The sequence below is a fragment of the Gymnoscopelus microlampas genome (assembly GCF_963454915.1).
Source record: "Gymnoscopelus microlampas genome assembly, chromosome: 21".
Lineage (NCBI taxonomy): Eukaryota > Metazoa > Chordata > Actinopteri > Myctophiformes > Myctophidae > Gymnoscopelus > Gymnoscopelus microlampas.
Window position 1 is genome coordinate 1,536,766 of NC_139958.1, and position 18,802 is coordinate 1,555,567.

The 18,802-nt window shown below is 39.9% G+C and overlaps 1 protein-coding gene across 3 annotated transcripts in view; it reads left to right on the plus strand.

The window, feature by feature from the left end:
- Window positions 1-18,802, plus strand: part of myo5b (myosin VB) — a 132,046-nt gene that overhangs the window by 37,874 nt on the left and 75,370 nt on the right. For all 3 annotated transcript variants that reach the window (XM_084046111.1, XM_084046110.1, XM_084046112.1), the window contains 8 exons: window positions 652-783; window positions 1,892-2,025; window positions 4,486-4,567; window positions 12,896-13,036; window positions 13,414-13,536; window positions 14,950-15,033; window positions 15,897-16,043; window positions 16,850-16,947. In XM_084046111.1, the coding sequence (XP_083902237.1) occupies window positions 652-783; window positions 1,892-2,025; window positions 4,486-4,567; window positions 12,896-13,036; window positions 13,414-13,536; window positions 14,950-15,033; window positions 15,897-16,043; window positions 16,850-16,947 (941 nt within the window). The remainder of the gene's footprint in view (window positions 1-651; window positions 784-1,891; window positions 2,026-4,485; window positions 4,568-12,895; window positions 13,037-13,413; window positions 13,537-14,949; window positions 15,034-15,896; window positions 16,044-16,849; window positions 16,948-18,802) is intronic.

Genomic DNA, 18,802 nt, shown 5'->3' on the forward strand with positions numbered 1-18,802 from the left:
TCTATAGTCATGTGATCAAGACGGATGTGTTTGATTTTTCATATTCCATTCTGATTGGCTAAGATTGACATCTAAAGTTTGCTAGTAGTGGCTTGTTTTGAACAAAATGCCGCAAATCATGAACCCCGCGCGGTCAAACTTTGCACGCACATTCCCACTATGTTGAGGAGCAAATGTCACCCTTTTCACATTGGCCTGTTATAGCGCCACCAGCAGGTCTAATTTAGCAAAACACACATTTTTGGAACAAAATGCCTCAAATCATGAATGCAGTGTCTGATTGCCGTGCAAGGGCCTAAGAAGAAATGGCACCCTTTTCACGTTATGGCCTATTATAGCGCCACCAGGAGGCCACAATAACCTGACCTGACCTGTGGCAGCGGTGGCCTAGTGGTTAGAGGGGCGGCCTTGATACCGGAAGGTCCCTAGTTCGATTCCCCAATTCATCACATCAATCATGAATCACCGCTGAATAGCCCTTGAGCAAGGCTTCCATGCAGGGTCCGGCTGGAAACAAGCTTCGTGCTTAGTCCGACACCCTGGGTAAACAACAAACTTTGCTTTGCTTTGCTTTACCTGGTGGAGACCTGTGCTCCGAGGAGCACTTTTTCCTAGTTATAAATAAAGTTATATTGTGGTTTTAACTCGCAGACGGACAGCCTCCACCTGCAGCACTTCTGTCGTCTGCTGGGGGTGGAGCTTCAACAGATGGAGCACTGGCTCTGCCACAGGAAGCTGGTCACCACCTCCGAGACCTACGTCAAGAGCATGTCCTCCAAGCAGGTCAGTGAGCATGTCCTCTAAGCCATTGGTTCTCAAAGTGGGGTCCGGGGACCCCCAGGGGTACTTGAGGGGGTTCCAGGGGGTCCCCAGCTAAATGATGGACAGGAACCAAATGGACCCTTATGGGTCTGTAACTCTGAGAGTGTACAAATGGAACCAAATGGACCCTAACGGGTCCATTTGGTTCCATTTGTACACTCTCAGAGTTAAATTAACATTGATTTTACAATATGAATTGGGGTCCCAGGGACATACATGGGGGTCCGTAGCCTCTAATGCATGTCAAACTGGGGGTCCTTGAAATTAAAATGGTTGAAATCACTGCTAGAGAGCCGTAAAAATCGTCTCTTATGGGGGGTCCCTGGCTTATCTTTTCAAATGGGGGTCCGCGGGCTAATAAGTGTCTATTTGGGGGTCCTTGGCACGAAAAAAGTTTGAGAACCACTGCTCTAAGCAGGTAGGTCAGCATCATGTCCTCTAATCCAGTGGTTCTCAAAGTGTTTCATGTCAAGAACCCCCAAATTGACACTTATCAGCCCGCGGACCCCCATTTGAAAAGAATTGCCAGGGACCCCCCATAAGAGAAGATTTTTTTACAGCTCTAGCAGTGATTCTCAACTATTTTAATTTCAAGGACCCCCAGTTTGACATGCATTAGAGCTACGGACCCCCATTTAATGACTAATGATTTCTATCACTTGGACCGCAATTTATATTGTAAAATCTATGTTAATTTAACTCTGAGAGTGTACAAATGGAACCAAATGGACCCGTTAGGGTCCATTTGGTTCCATTTGTACACTCTCAGAGTTACAGACCCATAACAGGGTCCATTTGGTGCCTAATCTATCATTTAGCTGGGGACCCCCTGGAACTCCCTCAAGGACCCCTGGGGGTCCCCGGACCCCACTTTGAGAACCAATGCTCTAAGCAGGTAGGTCAGTGAGGAGCATGTCCTCCTTCATCAATGGTAACACCTGTGAAGGAAGTAAGGAAGAGGCCCAATTTCTGTCCAATATGACTGCTGTGCAGGGGGTTAAGGTTAGGTTTAGGCATAGCGTTTGTGAGGTTATAGGGTTAAGGTTAACCCTCTCCCTCCTCCTTACAGGCCTCTAACGCCCGTGACGCTCTGGCCAAACACATCTATGCTCACCTGTTTGACTGGATAGTGGAGCACGTCAACGTGGCTCTGCACACCTCCTCCAGACAGCACTCCTTCATCGGAGTCCTGGACATCTACGGGTAACAACGCTAACACACACACACGTGCACACACACACACACACACACACACACACACACACACACACACACACACACACACACACACACACACACACACACACACACACACACACACACACACACACACACACACACACACACACACACACACACATTGTAGAGCTTGTTGTAGATCTGCTGTGTCGTACACACTGGGCTTCAGTAGGCCTCAAGTCTCAGGGATCAGCCAGCGTTATATTTAGCTATCCTCCGCCAAGCGCTACACCTGTTGCCACACACACACACAGCGCTAGACGCTAGAGATGCGCGGATGGCCTCTCACGTCACCCGAATCCGCATGTACAAATTAATTATCCGCCCGTTATCCAACCGCAATAATTATATTATCCAATTTAAACATCCGCACCAACCGTTTTTCCCCGTATGTCAAAATATTATTATTTTTTGGTATTCCCCGTTAGTTTTAGTAGCCTATTAGTTGTGCGATGCGATCACAAAATACATTGATTTAGCCTATGGAATGTCGGTGCGTCTTTTTTTCTTTTTTTTAAACCGGTGCTGCGCTGAGCCTGAACATACAGAGTGCACTGCTCTGCTGCGATGAACAGTGCGGCATCCAACATACAGGCATCCAACACACATGCGGCATCCAACTGCCAGCGCAGCAGAGCAGTGCCGGTTTAAAAAAAAGAAAAAAGACGCACCGAGCCACCGACATTCCATAGGCTAAATCAATGCATTTTGTGATCGCATCGCAGGGGCTGCTCTACACACAGACACAAGCACGCAGAGATTTAGCTATCTTATGGATAGATATATTAGATGTCATTAATTTATTTACCGCAATATTTCACCCGCGGTTTATCCGATATTAATTAATAATTATATTTGATTGACCCGAATCCACCCAGGCTGGATTACTGTAAACACACTGCTCATCGATTCGGGATCCCTAGCAAGAGCCTCCAGAGGCTCCAGTACATTCTAAACAGGCTGCTAGGATCCATGATGAGAGCGCGGAAATACGACCGTATTATTACACCCATCCTCTGTTCACTTCACTGGCTCCTTCAGGACTGAATACAAGATCCTCCCCTCTCACAATTCAATTCAATTCAATTCAAAGGGCTTTATTGGCATGAGAAAACATACGTTTACATTGCCAAAGCACAATACAACAATACAGCGATACACAGCAGTGCATCCACAGCAGTGCATCCACGGCAATTGCTCTGATTTTGCACACAGCCATTGACCATTACCATCTGAACTTAACTGTGAAGCCCGTTTTTCAATTTCATCAAATCTCAGCTTCTTATTAGCGTTTCTGTGTCAAACAATGTCGCCTCCCGGGTTGCCAGATCATGTGCGCATATCCCCCCACGGATGCGTCGACCGGGTGTGGTCTAGTTCATATGAATCTATTATATCTTCCAACACCAACCTTCTCCTTGTCCCCAATTGATTGATTGATTGATTTAATGTTTTATTAGGCCAAAAATGGAAAACAGCACAATTACATTTTTACAAATACTTTAACTAAAAGGTCCGTCCAAAAAGTCCTTGTGGTCTTGTTTCCATTGAGGTCCCAACAGCAGCCTCCGCAGCATGGGCGCCCGGGCCCCCCGCTCTACAGCCCCATGTCTGTGGAACGCCCTCCCCGAACACATGAGAGCACCGTAGTCCACTGATGCTTTTAAACATGGACTAAAAACCTACCCTTTTTAACAGAGCGTTTTCTTCATTATTCTTGGCTCTTTTCTTTTAATTTGACCCTTTCAGTCTAGCCTAGTTGGGTCCTACAGTATATAATTGTTTTGGTTGCCTATGCTGTTTTTATGCCATGCTTTAAAAGTGCTTTATGAATAACATGCATTATTATTATTACTGTATCTTCCGTGTGTTTAAGTGACGAGATCAAAAGAGCACAGAATGCTCTCCTAGTGTTCACATCTCTAGATGACCCAACATTCGGGGCCTCACGGAATATTTAGCTTAAACTCTTTATCGTTATTTGATTTACTATTTTTATGTGAAGCACTTTGGGCTGCATTTGATGTGTTAACTCATTGAGTGCCAGGATTGCCAGAATTATTTCAGAATTGATTCTGAAAAGTGCCAGAGTTTTTTTCACAGAAAACAAAAAGTGCTTAGGAAGCGAGATACAGCCTTTTTCAGTTCTAAGTTAAACAAGGAGTGGATGGAGCTGCACATCTTCAGATGATGATATCTTGGGGTTTTTTTTTTTTTTTTTGTTATTTTTTCAAAAACACGTCAAACACGTTAATGGCACCCAGCGCCATAGCGGTAAAAACACGTCAAACACGTTAATGGCACTCAGTGAGTTAAAGGTGCTATACAAATAACGTGATGATGATGATGATGATGATGATGATGAAGTCATGTATTGTTTCAAACAGCAGCATGTGTGACAGTATTGTGTTAACGTTCCTGCAGGTTTGAGACCTTCGAGGTGAACAGCTTCGAACAGTTCTGCATCAACTATGCAAACGAGAAGCTACAGCAGCAGTTTAACTCGGTGAGATACATGCAATGATTTAAATAATGTTATTAATCCATAGTATCATTTAAATAATGTTATTAATCCATAGTATCATTTTAATAATGTTATTAATCCATATCATCATCAGAATGTTCGCTTTAAAAAAAGAAATGTATTGCACAAATGTTTTAAACAAATAAAATGTTTTTTTATTAGTGCTTCTCTATGAGCTTGTAGATCTGCTATTTTTGAATAGCCCAAAGTATAAGATAGGAGGAATAATAGTGTCTTGGGCCCTCATTTATCAACGCGGTGCAGCCCAAATAATGGGCGTACGGCGAGATCACCGCACCTTTCGGCATTTATCAATATATCCTGACGTGGGCTTCATCCTACCGTAGGCTGAGATCTCACGTCTGGTCGAGACCAGTTGTTGACTTTGGCTGCACCCGTTTATTCCATTCTAGACCTGCGGAGCAGCATTGTCTGACTGTCAGAGAGGCATCTAGACACATAATCCACTCCTAAATGTATATCTCCACTAATAAATAATCCCTGTGAAAATATAACATTTTATAAAGTAATTTAAACACATTGCTTTAACAGTCATTCAGATAAGATTGTAGATCTGGCTGCATTGAAAATAGCAAATCTACAAGCTCACAAGCCAGCGTCGCATCGCAACGCATTGTGAGCTTGTAGATCTGCTATTTAAAAAAATATACGAGCGCTTTTGCGTCGGGAGTCCCGTGGTCGGGACTCCCGACCATCTTTTCATTGACAGTGAGGTCTACAAACTTACAGTACTTTAGCTTGTCCTATGGTATGGAGTTATGTCATAGATAGTCCAGGGGCCAACACTGATATTTTCACAAATTGGTACCACCTAAGGTGACCGTAAAGTTTTTGTATTTTTGTCTTCCTACATGTCTCTAGTTTATATTTTGGTATGATAACCCTGCCAATCTTGTAGCTTAATGGCAGTTATCACTACCTACCGGCTAATGTATCCGGTAGGAGACACAAAGTAGAATCTTTGTGTCTCCTACCCCGGGCATCAAATTATTGCGCCAAAAAACTAAATATATCCATGTATTCAAGGCTTCATGGGGTGTGCAATTGATAACTTCTCAGATTTTTGGTGTTTGCAAAAAGACTGCTTTCCATAAGCTTGTAAAAGTTGACCCTCCTTCGGTCTAGGGTGGTCATATAGCTGAATGGGTAGAGTCCCCCTGGAAAACTTAAAGGAGGAGTTCACCCAAAAAATGATTTATTTTCTATCAATTGCACACCCCATGAAGCCTTGAATACATGGATATATTTTGTTTTTTGGCGCAATAATTTGATGCCCGGGGTAGGAGACACAAAGATTCTACTTTGTGTCTCCTACCGGATACATTAGCCGGTAGGTAGTGATAACTGCCATTAAGCTACAAGATTGGAAGGGTTATCATACCAAAATATAAACTAGAGACATGTAGGAAGACAAAAATACAAAAACTTTACGGTCACCTTAGGTGGTACCAAAATATGGCTTGGCCCCAGGACTAAGAGAGTTATATAGGCTACAACCTGGCTGGGTTAAGGATATACATTAAACCTGACGCTCCAATCTCTTATAACGTGGGTGGCGGCACGGGATCACTGCAGTCTGCAGACCGCCCGAGTCTCATGGGGAATATAGCCTACATGACTGCTAGTGTAACTTGAACGCGCACTGCTCGGTATGGGGTAAATAAATATACAAACGTATTCCATTCATGGCGATGTAATTGGTATCATAATATGTCATTCATGTAGGCTACAAGCCTACGTGACAAAGATACGCTACGGTACGGATTAGATGAAAAACACAGAGGCGGGCGTGTGTGTGTGTGTGTGTGTGTGTGTGTGTGTGTGTGTGAGAGAGAGAGAGAGAGAGAGAGGGGCGTGTGCGTGTGTGTCGAGCGAGGGAAACTCTTTCTTATTGGCTTTTCATGATGTCTTCTTTGGTCGTATTCTGGTTCTTCAATCTCCATGTCGTAAAATCAGGGCGTTTTGAGAATATTTAAGGGCGTGTTATTTAAATGACGCTCGGTTTCAGCCGTGACATTTATCAACGCTGGGACCAAGTGTACGCTCGGATCAGCTGTGTAGGATGTGTTGATAAATGTGACTTCGACGTTGGTGCACGGCCGAATATATGGAAAAATATACGCCGGTTTATACGCTGCGTTGATAAATGAGGGCCTTGGTGTTTTACAACATGTATTTAAGTTAGAACAGGAGGAATAATAGTGTCTTGGTGTTTTACAGCATGTATTTAAGTTAGAACAGGAGGAATAATAGTGTCTTGGTGTTTTACAGCATGTATTTAAGTTAGAACAGGAGGAATAATAGTGTCTTGGTGTTTTACAGCATGTATTTAAGTTAGAACAGGAGGAATAATAGTGTCTTGGTGTTTTACAACATGTATTTAAGTTAGAACAGGAGGAATAATAGTGTCTTGGTGTTTTACAACATGTATTTAAGTTAGAACAGGAGGAATAATAGTGTCTTGGTGTTTTACAGCATGTATTTAAGTTAGAACAGGAGGAATAATAGTGTCTTGGTGTTTTACAGCATGTATTTAAGTTAGAACAGGAGGAATAATAGTGTCTTGGTGTTTTACAGCATGTATTTAAGTTAGAACAGGAGGAATAATAGTGTCTTGGTGTTTTACAACATGTATTTAAGTTAGAACAGGAGGAATAATAGTGTCTTGGTGTTTTACAACATGTATTTAAGTTAGAACAGGAGGAATAATAGTGTCTTGGTGTTTTACAGCATGTATTTAAGTTAGAACAGGAGGAATAATAGTGTCTTGGTGTTTTACAACATGTATTTAAGTTAGAACAGGAGGAATAATAGTGTCTTGGTGTTTTACAACATGTATTTAAGTTAGAACAGGAGGAATAATAGTGTCTTGGTGTTTTACAGCATGTATTTAAGTTAGAACAGGAGGAATAATAGTGTCTTGGTGTTTTACAGCATGTATTTAAGTTAGAACAGGAGGAATAATAGTGTCTTGGTGTTTTACAGCATGTATTTAAGTTAGAACAGGAGGAATAATAGTGTCTTGGTGTTTTACAACATGTATTTAAGTTAGAACAGGAGGAATAATAGTGTCTTGGTGTTTTACAGCATGTATTTAAGTTAGAACAGGAGGAATAATAGTGTCTTGGTGTTTTACAGCATGTATTTAAGTTAGAACAGGAGGAATAATAGTGTCTTGGTGTTTTACAACATGTATTTAAGTTAGAACAGGAGGAATAATAGTGTCTTGGTGTTTTACAACATGTATTTAAGTTAGAACAGGAGGAATAATAGTGTCTTGGTGTTTTACAGCATGTATTTAAGTTAGAACAGGAGGAATAATAGTGTCTTGGTGTTTTACAGCATGTATTTAAGTTAGAACAGGAGGAATAATAGTGTCTTGGTGTTTTACAGCATGTATTTAAGTTAGAACAGGAGGAATAATAGTGTCTTGGTGTTTTACAGAATGTATTTAAGTTAGAACAGGAGGAATAATAGTGTCTTGGTGTTTTACAACATGTATTTAAGTTAGAACGGGAGGAATAATAGTGTCTTGGTGTTTTACAACATGTATTTAAGTTAGAACAGGAGGAATAATAGTGTCTTGGTGTTTTACAGCATGTATTTAAGTTAGAACAGGAGGAATAATGATGTCTTGGTGTTTTACAACATGTATTTAATTTAGAACAGGAGGAATAATAGTGTCTTGGTGTTTTACAGCATGTATTTAAGTTAGAACAGGAGGAATAATAGTGTCTTGGTGTTTTACAGCATGTATTTAAGTTAGAACAGGAGGAATAATAGTGTCTTGGTGTTTTACAACATGTATTTAAGTTAGAACAGGAGGAATAATAGTGTCTTGGTGTTTTACAGCATGTATTTAAGTTAGAACAGGAGGAATAATAGTGTCTTGGTGTTTTACAACATGTATTTAAGTTAGAACAGGAGGAATAATAGTGTCTTGGTGTTTTACAGCATGTATTTAAGTTAGAACAGGAGGAATAATAGTGTCTTGGTGTTTTACAGCATGTATTTAAGTTAGAACAGGAGGAATAATAGTGTCTTGGTGTTTTACAGCATGTATTTAAGTTAGAACAGGAGGAATAATAGTGTCTTGGTGTTTTACAGCATGTATTTAAGTTAGAACAGGAGGAATAATAGTGTCTTGGTGTTTTACAACATGTATTTAAGTTAGAACAGGAGGAATAATAGTGTCTTGGTGTTTTACAACATGTATTTAAGTTAGAACAGGAGGAATAATAGTGTCTTGGTGTTTTACAACATGTATTTAAGTTAGAACAGGAGGAATAATAGTGTCTTGGTGTTTTACAACATGTATTTAAGTTAGAACAGGAGGAATAATAGTGTCTTGGTGTTTTACAACATGTATTTAAGTTAGAACAGGAGGAATAATAGTGTCTTGGTGTTTTACAGCATGTATTTAAGTTAGAACAGGAGGAATAATAGTGTCTTGGTGTTTTACAACATGTATTTAAGTTAGAACAGGAGGAATAATAGTGTCTTGGTGTTTTACAGCATGTATTTAAGTTAGAACAGGAGGAATAATAGTGTCTTGGTGTTTTACAGCATGTATTTAAGTTAGAACAGGAGGAATAATAGTGTCTTGGTGTTTTACAGCATGTATTTAAGTTAGAACAGGAGGAATAATAGTGTCTTGGTGTTTTACAACATGTATTTAAGTTAGAACAGGAGGAATAATAGTGTCTTGGTGTTTTACAGCATGTATTTAAGTTAGAACAGGAGGAATAATAGTGTCTTGGTGTTTTACAGCATGTATTTAAGTTAGAACAGGAGGAATAATGATGTCTTGGTGTTTTACAACATGTATTTAAGTTAGAACAGGAGGAATAATAGTGTCTTGGTGTTTTACAACATGTATTTAAGTTAGAACAGGAGGAATAATAGTGTCTTGGTGTTTTACAGCATGTATTTAAGTTAGAACAGGAGGAATAATAGTGTCTTGGTGTTTTACAGCATGTATTTAAGTTAGAACAGGAGGAATAATAGTGTCTTGGTGTTTTACAACATGTATTTAAGTTAGAACAGGAGGAATAATAGTGTCTTGGTGTTTTACAACATGTATTTAAGTTAGAACAGGAGGAATAATAGTGTCTTGGTGTTTTACAGCATGTATTTAAGTTAGAACAGGAGGAATAATAGTGTCTTGGTGTTTTACAACATGTATTTAAGTTAGAACAGGAGGAATAATAGTGTCTTGGTGTTTTACAGCATGTATTTAAGTTAGAACAGGAGGAATAATAGTGTCTTGGTGTTTTACAACATGTATTTAAGTTAGAACAGGAGGAATAATAGTGTCTTGGTGTTTTACAGCATGTATTTAAGTTAGAACAGGAGGAATAATAGTGTCTTGGTGTTTTACAGCATGTATTTAAGTTAGAACAGGAGGAATAATAGTGTCTTGGTGTTTTACAGCATGTATTTAAGTTAGAACAGGAGGAATAATAGTGTCTTGGTGTTTTACAACATGTATTTAAGTTAGAACAGGAGGAATAATAGTGTCTTGGTGTTTTACAGCATGTATTTAAGTTAGAACAGGAGGAATAATGATGTCTTGGTGTTTTACAACATGTATTTAAGTTAGAACAGGAGGAATAATAGTGTCTTGGTGTTTTACAGCATGTATTTAAGTTAGAACAGGAGGAATAATAGTGTCTTGGTGTTTTACAGCATGTATTTAAGTTAGAACAGGAGGAATAATAGTGTCTTGGTGTTTTACAACATGTATTTAAGTTAGAACAGGAGGAATAATAGTGTCTTGGTGTTTTACAACATGTATTTAAGTTAGAACAGGAGGAATAATAGTGTCTTGGTGTTTTACAACATGTATTTAAGTTAGAACAGGAGGAATAATAGTGTCTTGGTGTTTTACAACATGTATTTAAGTTAGAACAGGAGGAATAATAGTGTCTTGGTGTTTTACAACATGTATTTAAGTTAGAACAGGAGGAATAATAGTGTCTTGGTGTTTTACAACATGTATTTAAGTTAGAACAGGAGGAATAATAGTGTCTTGGTGTTTTACAGCATGTATTTAAGTTAGAACAGGAGGAATAATAGTGTCTTGGTGTTTTACAACATGTATTTAAGTTAGAACAGGAGGAATAATAGTGTCTTGGTGTTTTACAGCATGTATTTAAGTTAGAACAGGAGGAATAATAGTGTCTTGGTGTTTTACAGCATGTATTTAAGTTAGAACAGGAGGAATAATAGTGTCTTGGTGTTTTACAGCATGTATTTAAGTTAGAACAGGAGGAATAATAGTGTCTTGGTGTTTTACAACATGTATTTAAGTTAGAACAGGAGGAATAATAGTGTCTTGGTGTTTTACAGCATGTATTTAAGTTAGAACAGGAGGAATAATGATGTCTTGGTGTTTTACAACATGTATTTAAGTTAGAACAGGAGGAATAATAGTGTCTTGGTGTTTTACAGCATGTATTTAAGTTAGAACAGGAGGAATAATAGTGTCTTGGTGTTTTACAGCATGTATTTAAGTTAGAACAGGAGGAATAATAGTGTCTTGGTGTTTTACAACATGTATTTAAGTTAGAACAGGAGGAATAATAGTGTCTTGGTGTTTTACAACATGTATTTAAGTTAGAACAGGAGGAATAATAGTGTCTTGGTGTTTTACAACATGTATTTAAGTTAGAACAGGAGGAATAATAGTGTCTTGGTGTTTTACAACATGTATTTAAGTTAGAACAGGAGGAATAATAGTGTCTTGGTGTTTTACAACATGTATTTAAGTTAGAACAGGAGGAATAATAGTGTCTTGGTGTTTTACAACATGTATTTAAGTTAGAACAGGAGGAATAATAGTGTCTTGGTGTTTTACAGCATGTATTTAAGTTAGAACAGGAGGAATAATAGTGTCTTGGTGTTTTACAGCATGTATTTAAGTTAGAACAGGAGGAATAATAGTGTCTTGGTGTTTTACAGCATGTATTTAAGTTAGAACAGGAGGAATAATAGTGTATTGGTGTTTTACAGCATGTATTTAAGTTAGAACAGGAGGAATAATAGTGTCTTGGTGTTTTACAGCATGTATTTAAGTTAGAACAGGAGGAATAATAGTGTATTGGTGTTTTACAGCATGTATTTAAGTTAGAACAGGAGGAATAATAGTGTCTTGGTGTTTTACAGCATGTATTTAAGTTAGAACAGGAGGAATAATAGTGTCTTGGTGTTTTACAGCATGTATTTAAGTTAGAACAGGAGGAATAATAGTGTCTTGGTGTTTTACAGCATGTATTTAAGTTAGAACAGGAGGAATAATAGTGTCTTGGTGTTTTACAGCATGTATTTAAGTTAGAACAGGAGGAATAATAGTGTCTTGGTGTTTTACAGCATGTATTTAAGTTAGAACAGGAGGAATAATAGTGTCTTGGTGTTTTACAACATGTATTTAAGTTAGAACAGGAGGAATAATAGTGTCTTGGTGTTTTACAGCATGTATTTAAGTTAGAACAGGAGGAATAATAGTGTCTTGGTGTTTTACAGCATGTATTTAAGTTAGAACAGGAGGAATAATAGTGTCTTGGTGTTTTACAGCATGTATTTAAGTTAGAACAGGAGGAATAATAGTGTCTTGGTGTTTTACAGCATGTATTTAAGTTAGAACAGGAGGAATAATAGTGTCTTGGTGTTTTACAGCATGTATTTAAGTTAGAACAGGAGGAATAATAGTGTCTTGGTGTTTTACAACATGTATTTAAGTTAGAACAGGAGGAATAATAGTGTCTTGGTGTTTTACAACATGTATTTAAGTTAGAACAGGAGGAATAATAGTGTCTTGGTGTTTTACAGCATGTATTTAAGTTAGAACAGGAGGAATAATAGTGTCTTGGTGTTTTACAGCATGTATTTAAGTTAGAACAGGAGGAATAATAGTGTCTTGGTGTTTTACAACATGTATTTAAGTTAGAACAGGAGGAATAATAGTGTCTTGGTGTTTTACAGCATGTATTTAAGTTAGAACAGGAGGAATAATAGTGTCTTGGTGTTTTACAGCATGTATTTAAGTTAGAACAGGAGGAATAATAGTGTCTTGGTGTTTTACAGCATGTATTTAAGTTAGAACAGGAGGAATAATAGTGTCTTGGTGTTTTACAGCATGTATTTAAGTTAGAACAGGAGGAATAATAGTGTCTTGGTGTTTTACAGCATGTATTTAAGTTAGAACAGGAGGAATAATAGTGTCTTGGTGTTTTACAACATGTATTTAAGTTAGAACAGGAGGAATAATAGTGTCTTGGTGTTTTACAGCATGTATTTAAGTTAGAACAGGAGGAGTACATGAAGGAACAGATCCCATGGACTCTCATAGACTTCTACGACAACCAGCCGTGCATCGACCTGATCGAAGCCAGACTGGGCATCCTGGACCTTCTGGACGAGGAGTGTAAGGTATGGGACTCAATCAGTACATTTATTCATTATGCAAAAATAATAATCCATCTTTTAGCTTATAGATCTGCTATATGTAAGGTGGGGACTCAATCAATACATTTATTTATTATACAAAAAATAATAATACATCATTTAACTTGTAGATATGCTATATATAAGGTGGGGACTCATGTTGAGTTTTAAAGTGTGTAAGTGTGTCTGTGGGAATACTGAACCAATGACTAAGTATTAACAACAGCTTGTAACTAAATAATAACTACATTGAATCCATTGGAACAAAAGCTTATTTTTTTGCACATACAGTTTTGCACACACAGTACAAGGTGACATCCACCTGACAGAGACATAACGTTGGTGTTTTTCTGTGGTTTCAGGTTCCAAAGGGAACCGATCAGAACTGGGCTCAGAAGCTGTACGGTCAGCATAGCAGCAGCGCTCACTTCCAGAAACCCCGCATGTCCAACACCGCCTTCATCATCATCCACTTTGCTGACAAGGTGAGAACCATGTCTGTCCCATTATTGTCCTATAAAAACACCCTGGACAACTCTCCACACGTCCTAGACTCTTCTCTCTTCTCTAAAACACCCTGGACAACGCTCCACACGTCCTAGACTCTTCTCTCTTCTCTAAAACACTCTGGACAACGCTCCACACGTCCTAGACTCTTCTCTCTTCTCTAAAACACCCTGGACAACGCTCCACACGTCCTAGACTCTTCTCTCTTCTCTAAAACACCCTGGACAACGCTCCACACATCCTAGACTCTTCTCTCTTCTCTAAAACACCCTGGACAACGCTCCACACGTCCTAGACTCTTCTCTAAAACACCCTGGACAACGCTCCACACGTCCTAGACTCTTCTCTCTTCTGTAAAACACTCTGGACAACGCTCCACACGTCCTAGACTCTTCTCTCTTCTCTAAAACACTCTGGACAACGCTCCACACGTCCTAGACTCTTCTCTCTTCTCTAAAACACCCTGGACAACGCTCCACACGTCCTAGACTCTTCTCTCTTCTCTAAAACACCCTGGACAACGCTCCACACGTCCTAGACTCTTCTCTCTTCTCTAAAACACCCTGGACAACGCTCCACACGTCCTAGACTCTTCTCTCTTCTCTAAAACACCCTGGACAACGCTCCACACGTCCTAGTCTCTTCTCTCTTCTCTAAAACACCCTGGACAACGCTCCACACGTCCTAGACTCTTCTCTCTTCTCTAAAACACCCTGGACAACACTCTACACGTCCTAGACTCTTCTCTCTTCTCTAAAACACCCTGGACAACGCTCCACACGTCCTAGACTCTTCTCTCTTCTCTAAAACACCCTGGACAACGCTCCACACGTCCTAGACTCTTCTCTCTTCTCTAAAACACCCATGGACAACGCTCCACACGTCCTAGACTCTTCTCTCTTCTCTAAAACACCCTGGACAACACTCTACACGTCCTAGACTCTTCTCTCTTCTCTAAAACACCCTGGACAACGCTCCACACGTCCTAGACTCTTCTCTCTTCTCTAAAACACCCTGGACAACACTCCACACGTCCTAGACTCTTCTCTCTTCTCTAAAACACCCTGGACAACGCTCCACACGTCCTAGACTCTTCTCTCTTCTGTAAAACACTCTGGACAACGCTCCACACGTCCTAGACTCTTCTCTCTTCTCTAAAACACCCTGGACAACGCTCCACACGTCCTAGACTCTTCTCTCTTCTCTAAAACACCCTGGACAACGCTCCACACGTCCTAGACTCTTCTCTCTTCTCTAAAACACCCTGGACAACGCTCCACACGTCCTAGACTCTTCTCTCTTCTCTAAAACACCCTGGACAACGCTCCACACGTCCTAGACTCTTCTCCCTTACATAAAACACCCTGTATTTCTTCATGTGTTCTTGGCAGGTGGAGTATCAGTGTGAAGGGTTCCTGGAGAAGAACCGAGACACTGTCTATGAAGAACAGATCAACATTCTGAAAGCTAGTAAAGTATGAATGATCTGTCTGTCTGTCTGTCTGTCTGTCTGTCTGTCTGTCTGTCTGTCTGTCTGTCTGTCTGTTTCTCTGTCTGTTTCTCTGTCTGTCTGTTTCTCTGTCTGTCTGTCTGTCTGTCTGTCTGTCTGTCTGTCTGTCTGTCTAGGTATGAATGCATGACAACACTCACTTGGTAGCAGATCATTTATATATCTACATGTTTCAGATGGTAGCAGATCATTTATATATCTACATGTTTCAGATGGTAGCAGATCATTTATATATCTATATGTTTCAGATGGTAGCAGATCATTTATATATCTATATGTTTCAGATGGTAGCAGATCATTTATATATCTATGTTTCAGATGGTAGCAGATCATTTATATATCTATGTTTCAGATGGTAGCAGATCATTTATATATCTATATGCAGGGACGTGCACAGATAGACTCTAGGTGGTCTAGAGCACCTGCCCTTTGCCCTCTTGACCAGAAGTGCCCTTTTGTGAAAAAGGGCACTTTTTTTCCCAGTTTACAGCAGGGGTCTTCAACAGGGGGTCCGGGACCCCTAGGGGGTCCTCAGAGTTAGTACAGGGGGTCCGCCAAATCGTTATGTGATATGATTTTTCTTTTTACCATAACCACTTGAAACCTAGCATCCCTTTTCTGAAGAGAACTTTAGCCAAAAATAGCCGATCTACAAGCTCACAACGCCTCGCGCTGCGAGGCGTTGTGAGCTTGTAGATCTGCTATTTTTGGCAAAGAGGTATAGGTGTAGAGGGAAAAAAGAGCAGACCAAATCACAAAAAAAAGTATAATTTACTTGAGCACCTGCCCCTCAAAATGTCTGTGCACGCCACTGTCTATATGTTTCAGTTCCAGCTGGTAGCAGATCTGTTCCAGGACAAGCAGCCGGCGGTCAGTTCCTCCTCCAGCAAAGCTTCCAGCAGGGTCAACGTCAGAGCGGCCAAGCCCACCCCCAAGACCCCCAACAAGGAGCACAGGAAGACCGTGGGCCTCCAGGTTAGTTAGCTCCTCCCCCAAGACCCCCCATAGGGCGTCGCAGTTCCGCCCACTTCCTGGTGCCGGAAGTAAATACTCGATGCATTTTTCCCATTGACTTTTCCAAAAATATTTATATAAATGAATTTAAGCCTAGAATCAAGCCATCCAGGATCCTGGTGAATCATGACCATAAAACCTTTTTTTCTGTGATTTTTTTAAATTTTATATTTAATGATATGATACTATATTTAATAAATACCCTTTGTTTTGCCGTTTTCAAAAAAGTTTTTTCACAGACGTCAAACATCAAACGTTTTATGGTCATGATTCACCGCTATCCTGGATAGCTTGATTCTAGGCTTAAATTAATTGATATAAATATTTTTGGAAAAGTCAATGGGAAAAATGCATTGATTATTTACTTCCGGCACCAGGAAGTGGGCGGGAACTGCGATGCCCTATAGGCCTCCAGCAGGTTACTTGGCTCCACCCCCTCACAACTATCTTTTATCTTGAGACCCATGTGGGCCCCTCATAATGTGCCCAGTTCAAGCCCACGCCCACTTGGTACCCAGGTAGCCCACATCGAAACCATATGTGTCCCGCGTGGGCGTGCTGTGGCTGGGGAGAGGCGTTTGATGCGTGTCCCTGTGACCAAAAACTTAGTGGCCAAAAACAGCAGATCTACAAGCCCACAAAATGGGCTTGTAGATCCACCCAAAAAAAAGAAAGAATAAATTGCATTCATAAAATGATGGTCCTGAACATGTGTTATGTCTTCACAAGTACAGTGTGTGTGTGTGTGTGTGTGTGTGTGTGTGTAGTTCCGCAGTTCCCTGCACCTCCTGATGGAGACGCTCAACGCCACCACGCCTCACTACGTGCGCTGCATCAAGCCCAACGACGTGAAGGAGCCCTTCCTGTGAGCCCCCCCTCCCTCTGCTCTTAACTCTTTGACTGCCAGAGTATTTTCATAATGCACTCACCCAGTGACGAGCCATTTTCGAGCCATTTTCGTGTTTTTAGTAGTTTTTAAAGTTGTATAAATGAGAAGAAACAAAATTAGTTAACGGTCAGAGTCATTTTAACCACTTAGTTTAGGCTATTAAAAAAATAGCAGATCTACAAGCTCATAGCGCGGCACCGAGTGCCGCGCTATGAGCTTGTAGATCTGCTATTTTTAGAAAGATCTTGAAAATGCGTGCAAATCTTTAGTTTGAATATATATATATATATATATATATATATATTTTTTAAAGCGTTAAACATTTTTAACTATAATCTTTGCTTCTGGGGGTCCCTGAAAAAAAAAAAAAATTCTGATGGGGGTCCGCGGCCAAATACACATCAATGTAGGGGTCCTTGGCATGACAAACTGTGTTGTTCAGTGATGTTGTGTTCAAACACTGTGTGTGTGTGTGTGTGTGTGTGTGTGTGTGTGTGTGTGTGTGTGTGTGTGTGTGTGTGTGTGTGTGTGTGTGTCAGTCAGGGTGTATAAATGAGAAGCAGTGTGTCCGTCACATGCTGTCTGCCGTGACCTCACAGACCACTCTGTCACTGGAGCAGTTAGTCAGTGTTTCTATGTAGCCGCGGGCCATCATATTATGTGCTCAATGCTGAGGAACAAGATCAGGTAGGACAACCCATTGATCTATTGATCAGGTAGGACAACCCATTGATTTATTGATCGGGTAGGACAAACCCATTGATCTATTGATTGAATACTCTTATTTCAGTGGTTTTCAACCTCTTTCATGCCAAGGACCCCTACTTTGATGTGAATTTGGCCGGGGACCCCCATCTGAAAACGTTTTGTTCCAGGAACCCCCAGAAGCAAAGATTTGAGTTAAAAATGTTCGCTTAAAAAAAAAAAAAAAATATATATATATATATATATATATATATATATATATATATATATTCAAACTAAAGATATGCACTCATTTTCAAGATTTTCCCAAAAATAGCAGATCTACAAGCTCATAGCGCGGCACTCAGTGCCGCGCTATGAGCTTGTAGATCTGCTATTTTTGAATAGCCTAAGCTAAGTGTTTAAAATGATAATGACTATCTTAAGTAATTTTGTTGGGGACCACTGGTGGTCCCCGGACCACTGGTTGAGAACCACTGCTCTATTAGTCAGAAATGTAAACAGCATGGAGGTACAGTCAGAGTTTAAAGGGCTAGACCACTGTGGTAGAGGTGTGGGTTGTCATGATGTAACTCCAAAGGTGGACAAGACATGTAAAATCATTTCTCCATTGATTATAAATTGATGATTCAAAATATGCTCCTCATTGACTTACATTGTACGGTGGAACAGCTCTAAAAGTCACTCTTTTAGCTCATAACCACAAACAAACAAAGCTGATTCAGACAATATAGAACATCACCAAACCCACTACTGTTTGTTATTATGTTAACTTCCTGTTGATTTTGTGATTTTTATTAAGAAGAAAACCCGGACTGGATCTGCAGATCCAGATCTGAATATTCAAATAGTAAAATCAGCAGGAAGTTGACATTTTTATTTAAAAAACAAACAGTAGTGGGTTTGGTGATGTTCTATATCGTTTGAATCAGCTTTGTTTGTGTTCATTTACGTGCTAAAAGAGTGACTTTTAGAGCTGTTTCAGTGTACAATGTAAGTCAATGAGGAGCATATTTTGAATCATCAATTTCTAATCAATGGAGGAATAATTTTAGATGTCTTGTCCACCTTTGGAGTTCCATCATGTCAAGGTAACTACACAACCCACACCTCTACCACAGTGGTC